This window comes from Artemia franciscana, chromosome 18 (assembly GCF_032884065.1).
Source record: "Artemia franciscana chromosome 18, ASM3288406v1, whole genome shotgun sequence".
Lineage (NCBI taxonomy): Eukaryota > Metazoa > Arthropoda > Branchiopoda > Anostraca > Artemiidae > Artemia > Artemia franciscana.
The window spans coordinates 20694193-20707428 of NC_088880.1; the positions used below are offsets into that span (position 1 = coordinate 20694193).

General features: G+C 34.8%; 1 protein-coding gene and 1 long non-coding RNA gene across 3 annotated transcripts in view; one reads left to right on the top strand and one right to left on the bottom strand.

Moving 5' to 3' along the window:
- The window catches only part of LOC136038738 (uncharacterized), a 126089-nt gene that overhangs the window by 82042 nt on the left and 30811 nt on the right, over positions 1 to 13236 (top strand). For both annotated transcript variants that reach the window (XM_065722098.1, XM_065722099.1), the window contains one exon: positions 3453 to 3545. In XM_065722098.1, the coding sequence (XP_065578170.1) occupies positions 3453 to 3545 (93 nt within the window). The remainder of the gene's footprint in view (positions 1 to 3452; positions 3546 to 13236) is intronic.
- Positions 6359 to 13236, bottom strand: part of LOC136038740 (uncharacterized) — a 29576-nt gene continuing 22698 nt past the window's right edge. Inside the window, exon 4 of the long non-coding RNA XR_010620283.1 lies at positions 6359 to 6496. This is a non-coding gene — a long non-coding RNA (uncharacterized LOC136038740). The remainder of the gene's footprint in view (positions 6497 to 13236) is intronic.

Consider the following 13236-nt stretch of genomic DNA (forward strand, 5'->3'; position numbering starts at 1 on the left):
TCAAGAATGGAAAGCTTATCGATGCGCATTTATAATTTCCAGTTCAAATACTTCAAAAGACAACCGAAAGATTATTTTGTATATGATTGGGGTTACCTCCGACCCATCAAACCCTTGCTCTTTAATTGCTCAAACACACGAGCAATTGGAATGGGCTAATATTATTTTTCACAGTGCCTCAAGAATGGAAAGCTTATCGATGCGTATTCGCAATTTCCAGTTCAAATACTTCAAAAGACGACCGACAAATAACACACTGCTATTACATATTAAGTATATTTTTTGCACCCATAAATGATTTCAGTAAAGTACTATAAAGATTTAGCGTTAAGAGCAGGATATTATGGAGTATGTTTTTTTTCTCGTTTACGGTTTATTTTAGCTTTTACTTTCATTTGAAAAAAAATATTTTATTTTATTTTATATCACGTAGTCTTTTTACTTACGGGGGCTGTGTAATTCCAGTTCAAAGAACACTAGTCTAGTGCAAGGCCCCGGGAAATTTTGTTAATATACATCCAAGATATTCAGAACCTAACTTACAATTGGAAATAAAATAGAAGTGGATAGGCGTGACTATAGTGTGGTTCGGTCATTATAGTCTACTTAAATTTTGGGTAATTGTGATCACTGAATACTAGTTGGAAGGTGTACTTGAAAAAAAAAACTCAGCTCTATTTAAAAGCAAGGGAAAAAAGCAAAATACATCCTAACTTGGCTCTGTTAGCTGCATATACACGAATCGATCAACTTAGAATTGACAGGCTTACGCCCGCTAGGTGGCGTTTTCCATAGAAATACCGCTATACAAATTAGTGTACTTAATCATCTCCTTGAAAGGAGTGACCAAGATACGGTTTAATTTGAGTACTAAAATGGTATTCATCAATTTTCTACTTTGTACGTTACTTGAGAACTAGGTAGACCTGAATATTACGTTTTCTGTGTCATTAACATTATACGGCACTTCAAGTCCAACAGTCATGATTACATCAACTGGACCGTATTTTTCCCCAACCACTAGGGCTTTTCCTCCTTGCATTATATGTTCGTATCAAAGAGAAAAAGGGAGACTGCTATCCTATGTTTCCTTGCGAAAAAGTGTATTTGCCCATTGTTGCTTTGTCAAATTTTCAGCCAGTGAAACGACACAAAAACCTGATCGGTTCTTTTAATTGCTATTTTAAACCAGTAAAAAAGAACGTGAAGTTTTTTCGTTGCATCAAAGTACACTCTGTTTCTCTGTGTTCAGACCCTTAAAAGATGTCCGTTGTACTTAGCAAACCTTTCATAGACTTTATGGAACTTAAAATCCAAAAGAATTAATTTACATACATATCATTTGATTAACCACTAAAAAAGAGAAAGAAGATGAGATGGATGACACATTTCACTGACTTAATTTGATTTTGCGTTTTCTTCCGCCCATGTCATACGTGAATCTCACAATGGAATCCCAGCGACAACAGCTTAATGATTGGGTGGAGACATACCTAGACATCCTCTGGACATCATCATTGAAGAAAAGAGTTATATGAAAAATATCCAAAATTATAGTTCCTGTTGTAAATACATTGAGATTTCGGGGACAGAAAGAAGGCTCCGAAGCCCCCTGCCCCCCTCCTCTCCCCGTGTACGTGCCAGATTCCTGTTCAGAAAATGCTCATGAATGTTTAGTTTTTTCGTATATTTTCTTTAATGCTATTAATCGACCATAAGTTATGTTGGACTAAGTAACGTTGGTACAGCGAAAAAATTCCGTAACTGAAAAGAAGTAGCGTGTTAATGAATTAAATGGAATAAAAATAAGTTTTTCAAATAATATTAAAAAGTGACAACGAGCAGTAATTGTATTGTATATAAGGACCCACTTCAACCCTCCGCTCTTTATGCTAAAATTTACAGCGTTCTACGAATAATATTTTCGAGTGCAGCAAATATTGTAAGGGTTTTATTCGTATTAAATCAAGAGTTAAGCAGTGTTGCGTTCTATCACCATTTATATGGAACATTTTGATGGGTTTTGTCCTAAGAAGCATACCATAGGTAATGCGAGAACATGGGATCAGACGGGGAAGTAACCTGGACTTATATAATCCTAATGAATTAAGCATCCTAGATGAAAGCGCTAGGAAAATGAATGGACTTTTAGAGGTTTTGCGAGTTCAGGGTGCAAAAATAGGTTTAAAAAATAATGTTAAGAATACTTAGTCGCCAAGGCTAGGAATAAGTGAAGATGAAAGGGTAATGTTGGGTAACGAAAAGATCGATTAAGTGGACAGCTTCACTTACCTAGGCGATGTTTTAAATAGGCTAAAGACGTATTTTTAGTAGGCAGTGCAGCGAAGATGTTAAAAATGGAATAGCTAAGGTCCAATGTGTTTTTCATAGTTGAAAAAGTTTGGAAGAAGGAAGATAAGTCTGCGAACCAAGATTAGAATATTGGAAGCTATAGTGATGAGAGTGATCAAGTATGGTTTCGAGGCCTTTACGCTTCAAAAAACAGAGGAAGTTTCCCTAGATGTTTTCCAAAGAAAATTCCTATTGATTGTTTTGGATACCCGACTGACTGACTGTATCCCAAACAGTAGGCTGTACGAAAAGTATGGTTCAATCCCGTTTTCTAGGGCTATAATGAAATAAAGGTTGAGATGGCAAGGGTACGGCAGATAAAGGATGACAGATTGTCAAAGATTGTCCTTGTCGGCCAACCGTCAAGGACCAAACGAAAATAAGGTCGTCCCCGGTTGGGCTGGAAGAATGTCGTCAGGAAAGATTTAATGGCAATAGAAACTTCCTGGGAGGTTGTAAAGAGGGAGGCTTTGGATAGACTGGGTTGGAGGAGGAGCGTGCGTAGCTGTGTTGACCTTAGGCTGCATGGTGCTCCAGTGAGTTGTTAGTAGTAGTAGTAGTAGTAAATTTAGAATTCTCAGATAGGTTGAAGTCATTTAGTTTTCATCGAGAACGTGCCCCTTTTCGAGTGTTTAATCCCTTTTCTAAAATTAGGCAAATTGCCATATGCTGATACCTCTTGATGAGCAAAACTAATATCAATAGAATTTGTCGTAGAATTGGTAAAGGCAAAATAGCAAAACGCTACGATTCATTACGAAAGGCGTAAAAACTAACGGCTTTGTAATCTTTTATTCTACAAGCGAATATGGACATGTTTTCATCCTATCAAAAAAGAAATATTAAAGCTTATAGTTTATGCATTGTATAGGCAATATAACCATTTAGGATAGCATCAACATTTGGTTATAACCATTTTGAGCAAAGCCTTAGGAACACAAATAATGAGTCATGCAAAAAACGATGTTTGGTTTTGTGGGCGTACTTAAGTGCAAACGCCTAGTTTAAAATGGCCACGGCACGCGCTTCGAAATTAGTGGTTGGTTATGAGTTTAATATTGTGGTTGATTATTTGTAATTTTTATTTTACGATTTTTTAGGTGCTTTGGCATTTGGACATTTTTCGACGTAGTTTCCGAGAGCTTCAAGGACATACATGCCTGGGAGAGTCGTGCATATTCTGTGCCTTGAAGGTATCCCTATTTTTCTTTTCAATGCAATTCGTTTCTTGCTGAGTTAGATTTCGACACAACTTTCTTCAAAGAAAATGTTTCGGAAGCTTTGCTCTAAATATTTCTGAAGCCAAGAATCAAACCATATGAATCAGCGATGGTAAAGCTTGAATTACGTAATAGCCGCAACCATGCCTGAGAGCTGCATAACATTTTTATTTTTCGAATTTGACTTATTTACTGTTTATGTTGGATACAATGAAAAAAGGCTGATCCAAGTCATCCCTCCGAAACAGTGGCGTCACTCCATGGAAATCTAGGGGATGGGCAAAATGCATTTTTCAAAATGTATGGGGCGGGCAGATTTTTGTTTTTTGATTTTCAACAGAAACAGCAAAACAGTCATTTTCAATGCGAATACCCCCCCCCTAAAAACAAACAACTGAAGTCTAGGGGACAGAAGAATCCAAAGGAGTCAAATGCCCTTCTTGATTGACGATGTCCTTCTTGATTGACGTCACTGGTCTGAAAGTGAAGCATGGTCCATGCGCATGTTTATTGGTTTCAATTATTACTACCGAGAGTTATCCACAGTACTGGATTGATTTGAGAAATCTTGGAAGAAGCCACTTGATTTCCCTTGTATATTTATTTCGATTTCTAACACACTAATTGTGCGTAGTCTAACAGAAAAACGTTTCTCTGACCTATTGATTTTATTTTCCAAACAGATTGTATAGCCCCATAAAACGGAAATACCTTTAGAAAGTGGTGTGTTTTGTAAATGTATTTTCTGTATTTAAGAGTCACAAAAAGATTTTAATAAATTATGCGCACCCATCTAGTTGCAGAAAACATAATACGTGTGTCAATCTTGTGTCGAATATTTGCTGAGAATATTTTGTCAACGGACTTTTTGTTTCAAAATTGAAAAAAATAAAATCTTAGATCATTATACCATTAACATCCATCGTTTCAGTTTTCAACCTCTAGTGTGCATTTTACCGACGAAAAGACAAACTAAAAATTTATCCGGGAAAGAAAATTTTAATTCTCATTTACGATTTTGCAATGAATGTGTTTTGAATTAAGACAGTAGATTAATATCGAATTTAGTCGAAATCGCCGAGAAAAGACGGTGATGTATATAATGGTTTTTGATTGCACTGACGTTATACGATATGAATTTTAGCCTTGCAGTCCTCAGTTAATTAAAGTTTTAAATTTTAATATTGAAATATATTAAACATTGAGTTTCGTTTGAATTTTTGTCCGAAATTATTCGGAAACTTTCCCATGCCTCTTCTGAAAAGTGGCAGCTTTGGCCGTTAACAGATGGTTCCAAATCCCACATTTCTCTCTCTTCTTCCTCCGCTTTGACCTTTTTTGAACTTGTTTGTGAACAGCTGCTTTCTTCTTATGCACCTGGCTTCAAAAAGTGGTCAAACAAGGCTGGGTTATACGCTCAGAGCTAAACAGTACTATCTACTGAAAGAAAACCCTATTTACCTTGAAACCATAGCAATATTCAATACTGTGGTCTGTGTAAGTTCAAGTAGTTGTTCGCGCACTATTAGTAGGTCCTCCTCGAAGATTACTTTTAGACATAGCACTGATGCTTGTAATTTTAGATTGGTATGCCTTTCTATTCTCATTCCCTGAAAAGATTAAACGTATGAGTGGTTCGGATAAAGGCTACTACCCCAAACTGAAATAAGCATTTTCTATTTGACTATTAATAAGTGTTTTTTGGTACTTTTATAGCCCCTACCTAATATTCTTCTAATATGTTTCTCTGACGCTAAATCCTAACGAAATATACCTAAGTACGATAAAAATATAATACTTTAGAAACAAGTTTGGGCTATATATTTTCACATTAGGGGTGGGGGAGGGTAAAGTATTGCGAATCTGTATGCCTAATGTTTTAGGCACAATTATTTTGCGTATTATCAAGTAAGAATTTTTTCTAACTTTACTCTGTCCAAATACTTTACCCCACCCCCGTAATGGGCAAATATATAGCCCAAAGTATATATTTTTTCATCTATTCTGTCACTTCTCTTCGTCTTGTCTCACTCTAAGCTGAAAGAAACTAACCAAAAAACGGGTCTAGAATTCGTCAATGAATGAACAGCTTGAGTGGTTGGGGCTATATCATACGAGTAACGTTTTTATAAGCTAATCACACTAAATCTCTACTAAAATGTCCTTAAAGATAATTCGAGACAATTTGTCACTGATGGTTTACTACACGTGATGAGTGATTACTTGTCTTTTAGCTGCCTCTGCGAGTTTTCTGGCCTGTACTTATCGCTCCTTGTAAACTATTGAACTTAGAGTAAAAGATGTAAGCCAATAAATTTGGTTTTCCAATAATAGTCTTTTTTAGGAATCTGCGTATCGTTAAAGCAGCAGTTTTTGTAAGGAAGTAAAGAGCGAAGTTGAAACTTAAAACGAACAAAAATTATTACTTCACAACCTATATAATATATATATATATATATATATATATATATATATATATATATATATATATATATATATTATATATACATACATACATATATATATATATATATGTATATATATATATATATATATATATATATATATATGTATATATATATATATATAAATATATATATATATATATATATATATATATATGTATATATATATATATGTATATATATATATATATATATATATATATATATATATATATATATATATATATATATATATATATATATATATATATATATATATATATATATATATATATATATATATATATATATATATGCAGTAAGCATATAGGTTGGTGCAGTAAAAGTAAACCATTTAAGGACACTGTTAACAGTATAAAAATAAAGCATTTTAGGATTGTTGCCTAATTTTTTTTTCGTTTAATTCGGCATCACTTCTGCAGAATGAGTTCAATCGAGTGATTGACTGTTGCTTTGGACCTGAAAAGAATGCTTTATGATTATTTTGTAGACAAGTTCGAAATAAATCAATCTTGATAGTGATAGGCCTACAGAATCACTTTAGAATTTGTAACACAACTTAAAATTATCCGTTGTGTGAAAAAAACGGATTTCCAGATTTCATATTATGGTTTATTTGTTCTTCATTTTGAGCAATGCTTGGTGAGACCAAGATGTTACCTGATAAATCAATCAATTATCGTATTATGCTGTTTAATGACTTTGTGCTTGTGAAGATAATATTTATTTTTATTCATAAGTTTTTAGGGTAATTTTAATTGTGTACTGAAAGTTACTGATATTACAGCTCGTGTAAGACTATGGAAAGCGTTATAGAAAAGTTTGTTGTTGTGAGGCTATGTAATCACTTTTGACTTCTAAATCAATATTCTTTTTTTATCTTTGGCTTTTGTGTTTTCAGTATAGCGCTAGTTTTCTATAATCCTACAAACATAGGGAAATATCAACAGTTGGTTTACTTGTACTATTTTTATCGATATATGTTTTAGTCACATAGCCGAAATGCACGTTTAGGTTGTATATTATACTTCAGTCACTGTCTTCAGAAAATTCCTCATTATCTTAATATATTTTACCAAATCTGTTGACTGGACGTTCGATTCCCACAATTTATTTGTGAAATAGCTGTTTTGGTCTCAACGACTCTCCATAGTCAATTCTCTTGTAACCAAAGCTTGCAAAAATTGAACCTTCTTTGTTTAAATTTCCTAACTTGACTGTCGGTCGAAACGCGGAACCAGTATACACTGACTTTCATCAGAGCAAACAAGAATATAAGAAGGAAGTTTATATCATCTTGATTCGAGACTGAGCTGAAATCCCCATTTAAGAGTTCTTAGACGTGATAAATCAAATAAGGGGACTTTTGATTCTTGACCTCGATCCGTTTCTGGACTAGCTACTTTTTGGTGATCTGTTTTGCCCTAGTCAACATTTTTGTGACAAAAGTTTGTTGGCTTCGAGATCTACTTTGAGGTGAACAATTTCTCAACTTTCTTCATTTGGTTTGACAAGAATGGGTCCAAAGTCGAAAAAACGAAGTCAAATGGCCAAGGAGCTGAAATTTCACGTATTCAAACACGTCATTCATACGTCATTTCACGTATTCAGGTTTTCAAACACGTCAAACAGGGTGATCCATTATTTGTCCCTCGAACCCTTTCCAAAATAAATATATTTTGCCATTATGATTTTTTCGTCACAAAGCTCTGTAGAGCCTAACAATTTACTTTCGAGTGAGCTCTTTCCTAAATTTCTATAACAACCTATTCGACACGCTGGCCACTCGAGAACAAAAACGATATCATTGGTAAAATGCGTCAGCTACCGCTGGAACCATGATGTTATCGAAGATTCAATTTGTGAAAATGAAGAAACGGCACTCAAATTCCCACTCCTACTTCAGAAATTGAAGTGCGAGTAGATTTTTAGAGCAGTAAGAATTTCAATTTCATATTATTCCGCCATGACACGGATGCTACTCATACCCTCATACTTGGCTCATTTTTATGCGGGAAAATGTAGACACAGCAAGATCCCCAAAATCGGCATAGTTGAAGTAAATCGATAATATCACTCATCAAGAAATCAGCTTGATAAATGATCAAAAGATCCTCTTCTCGCATTTTAACTTATTGGCTAAATATGCAAATTGTGGGTATCTTGATATAATCGCCACACTGAGGCCGTGACCGCAAGATTACGGTGGTTTCTTTGAGCTAGTCTTGATCACCCAGATTTTGCTCAAGATACCGAAAGATGGACGTCGAAGGAAAACAATAACTGTCAATCACGTTTATCCCCTTATTTTGGTATCTTATGCAGTTTTTTGTCTATGTTGCCCGACGATATATTAGCCTTTTTTTTTTTCTCACCTCTTCTTGCTTTTAGTTTGGTCTTCACTTTTATTTTTCTCTGAAATCAATAAATGTAATTTGATATAACTTAATGGCGTGGAAATGCTATGGCTACAAAGAGCAAGTTCTTAAACCCTTTCTTGTGTAATTAAAAAAAATATATATATATAAAGGTATCTTTTGTTTGCTTTTGGCATAATTTCTTAGGAGCAAGATTCAAAAAGAAGAGCACGACAATTCCAGTTGTTTAACAAAAGATACAACTAACAGTAAACGAATTATTTGGACGTTTACACAGAAGCTCCAGATTTTGGAAGTATGTAGAATAAGTCCGTCGGATATCAGGTCCGATTCTCTGAAAACAGTTGAGTCTCAAAATAAGTATTCTCTCAGATCGGGATCTCGTTTAGATTTTAGCCGACCCTGAGTCAAATTTACAAGCCGAGAATTATCCTTGAAACGATATCAACCATTTTGAGCAAAGTTTAAACTCGAGTCCTCTACCAGCAAAAGTTTGTAATAACCTCCTCAGTTATTTCCGGTATGTATTTTAGCCAAAGTTTTCAAAAATTTATAATGGGAAGAAAAAAAAACACAAAAGGTGCTGAAACAAACAAAGATGAAAAAATCTCATAATTTAGTCACTATAAAAAATATATCTTTCTATCTCACTTTCTTAGCTACCTCGTGGAAGTTCATTGATCTCTTCTCATGTCTTACGGAGCTTATCGTGGAAGTCGATAGCCAATATTTTCCAAAGATACCTTGAAGAGCACAATAAGCTATAAATACTTTTAACACCGAAGAATGATTGAGTACTCGTGCTCTAGACAGCGAGAGAGAGTAAAAATGTCGACATATGGCATAAAAAAATCTTTGTCGGAACTACTTCTCGTTAAGATTATCTCTTCTAAAAGCGAATTAAAAATAGCACAACTTTTAAATGATATTTGCAGATTATATTACAAACATGATCAACCTCTGGGCTTAGCTCCGATGTTAAAGAAGTACCCAAGTCCCCAACCCTTTTGATTGTACTATAGATTTCTAGGATTAACGTAAATGCTGACTTTGCGGGAAGATGTTGCTGGAGAATACAGATCTGATAACTATTACCAACTACATAAGGCGAGGGCGTATCTAGGACTTCTGTTCAGGGGTGTGTATTCTTTTGGGCGTGTTTTACAAAAAAAACTTCATCAAAAAATCCACCAAAAACTTGTTTATGCATTTGTGTTAAGTTTTTACGAGTCAGAAAAAAATTTCGGGGGGGGGGGTCCAACCCGGTCCTTCTCGGATACGAACTTGACGTAAAGTACTCAAACTTGTATGAAATAATAAGACGCATAACGTGACAAAACTTCTGATAAAGGAATAAGTATGACAAAAGCACAAAAACAAATACCAGGTCCATAAAAAACGGCATTCAGACATGAAAACCAAATTTTATGACGAAGAGGGGTATGGGATTTCGAACGAATGCCTAAATATGCACGGTTAGGTCAGTATTTTTGCTTCAGGCTTCTAATCTCAGGGTCACGGGTTCGTGCCCAACGTTTGGCTTTTTTTCCATTTTTATAAAATGAAAAAATGAGAATGTTTTCCTTTTCGTGTAAAATCTGTATTTGTGGGTACTCAATGTGTCGTATAATGCGCACTCGAGAACTTTATCGCGAACATGACACATTACCCGGTTTACACGATGACTTATACCAGACAATAAGCTTCGGTTCGGTGGGAAACTACATTGTAACAATCTTTTAATTAAATATTTAGTTGGTATTTTGGTTAGGCTAGGTTACGTATTTCACATAATGCGCTCTGGACGGCCTCCTTCCATAGTTTGTTGTTGTAGTTTCCATTATTTTGTTAGTAAACTATTATATTTTCATCATATTTTGTTTCGTTAGCATTAACCAAACTTCACTTCTCGAATGTGCATTATATAACACAAAAGTACCCATTTGGGGAAAAAAATCGATATTCGACAATTTTTATGTGTGCAGATGGACAGAGATTAAAAGAAAATAGTTGAGGAGGATTTTTGCTCTTTGTAGATTAGCTTTTTCAAAGTTATAGTTTTGGCAAGTCTATGCTCTTATGTCTCATGTATGGGTGATTAAGTTGAAACTTTCATGGACAGTTTCACTGGTGAGAGGGGCAATGTAACTCGGAATGTTATGCTGAGGGTGGAGCGAAACAATTTCTCTGATCTTCACGAAAGAGTATACGTTAAGCTCTTTATTTTCATTTTTATGCTTTCGCTAATAGCGAAATATTGGGTAATAGAGCAAGAAGCAAATTCTTTTCTTCTCTTTTCTTCTGATCAACCTGCGCGAATACACCATATACTCATCTGGAGCTAAGGTATTCAAAAGCTATTGACTTTGAATAAGATTTTTGAAAGATTTATGTCTTTCCAAGTTGTCTTTTCACATTTACATGTCCATTCATAACGAGAAATGCTTAATAACTCATTTCAGCTGCCAATCGGTTAATATATTACATTGTTTATAATATTTAATGGATTGGCAAGTACTGTTTAGAATCAGTGTTATATAGGAGTAAAACTAGTTCTAAACAATGACTTATCCTTTGCCTCTCTGTTTTTTAATAGCTTCTGTATAATCATAATATATGTTAAATTCTTTTCATCAACAGCGTTCACAACTCATGTAGTTTTGACCCGATAGATAGAGTTTTGACCCTCGGTATATTGGGTTGGGTTTGGATATCTCAGTCAAAGGTCTTGGCTTTCTTATGCAGATTTGAATTTGGTTTTCCACCAGCAAAAGATTTACCATTATTCAAAGATTTAAATTTAGATAGCACATTATTCATGGGAACTAGAATACTCTTGAATTTGGCTGTCAAATCAGAAAAAGTTATCAATACTTTAGAATTATCTAATTATAAAATATTAGATCTATTGGCTTAGCATGGAAGTAATACTCTTCCTTATTCTCCACCCTTATGGTAACATATTAAACCTACTTTTCATGCATGCATCAATTTTAAATTTACCTGTTTAAATGGCTTATGTGATTAGATTCTCTGAGCTGCGAAAATAAAGTATATTCTTTATGAAAGCTGTAATATTAAATTTGGCGTGTCTCAGGTCCCTGGAACAGAGGTTCTCAGTATTCTTATCCAAAAAAGCACAACAAAAATAAACAATCAACCAATTTGATCAGTTTTTGGCGTTGATTCAAATCAAACTCTGGATCGTGAGCGAAAAGATCTCGCATGGAAAAAAGCTTGAACTTGGTGCACAATAGTTGCATTTCGTATCGGCGCGGCGCTAGCCATTTACTTCGGAACGATTCAAATCAATTTCTGAACCAACAGCAAATGGCAATCTTGAAATTCTACGTGGTAGTCTAACTTTGTGAGTTAGCAAGTTGGGCATAAATGTTAGATTTGAAAGTTTACCGACTAAACATTTAGCAAGAGATTAAGGGGAGAATTTTATAGAAATTATCTAATCTGCAAATAGTGTTTGAAGTTCAACAAAACGTTCAAAAACACAACTAACTCATGGTCATCAGCCTTGTTGTAGTGATTAGTTTATGTTCGAGTTTGCTAGATATCTTCTTTCAGATTCATATCCACTCAAAACATACACATCTACAGCCATGTCTCATCTACTCTTGTAGTTTCAAGCTCCAATTAGGCACCAGGACAAACGTCCGCTGTTATCATCATAGTGGGACTACAAACTGATGTTTGACTAATTAAACTTTCTTCAATTTCTGTAGCTTACTGTTTCTATTCTGTAGGTTTTAACATGCATAATCAGTATCCAGGCCACTTACCATTAATTTTGGCTCATCTTAGTGATCTGTCGATTCATTGTCAGTAAGAGGTGAATCACGCATGACTATGAAAGATGAGCCAACAAATTTGGACGTGACGTACTTCTATTGTTTATATTAAGTGAGACTAATAGATTTTAGATACAAAGACAAAAGCTTAAATTTATTCTTGAAGAGATGATAATGGGATGTTCCTATTTTGTTGTTGGTCTCGTCATCGGATTTCGTCAACATAAATGAAATATGAATTTGGGCACTCGAACATGGGTCTCGTAGCATGTAAAAACAGTTGCTTGGTATAGAAAGAACACTCTTGTTCAACTGACCCCCCCCCCCCAATATATATTTTCTTGAATTTATGGGTACTTCTTGTTCAAACTAACAAATAAACTTGTTTTTTATTTATTATTTTGTTCCCCATTTTTTATTATTATTCCCCCTCTTCTTCGATATTTTCCTGGGTATGTGCCTGATTTAAGTTGACCGTTTTTCCCTTCTACTTCACATTTCTGAAAATCTTTATTCTCTGGCTTATGAATGTATTCTGATTTCGGATATCCTATCAATATAGCGTAAGCCAACACTTTTTTTCAATGACCGGCTTTAGAGGCTGAAATATTGTTTGATCATCTAGTAAATCGCCTGAACTTCTTATCCTGGTAAGTTTCCAAAGCGTAGGTAAAGCGATATCTCAGCCTGGTAGCATTCAATCCATGATGATTCGGATGTGTGAAACCTAAATGGTCCATGGGTGATAGAATTTCAATCAACGACGGGAAAATGTGACAAAAAACGGGCAGCTAAAACTTTTTTTGAAAACAAAAATTAAACATTTCAGCAGTAAAGCTTTCAGGCGGTTTGAATTTACCGTCATGTCGGTCTGAAAAGTTCTTCCATTAGTAAACCAAAGCAAGCCACGTCGTAATGGGCTTGTATTCATTATCTTGACAATCAGTTGCAAAAAAAAGAGCAAAACCTCCCTAGAAAGCGACGAGGGTGCAATTGCAGAGGACGGTAATGGTGCTCT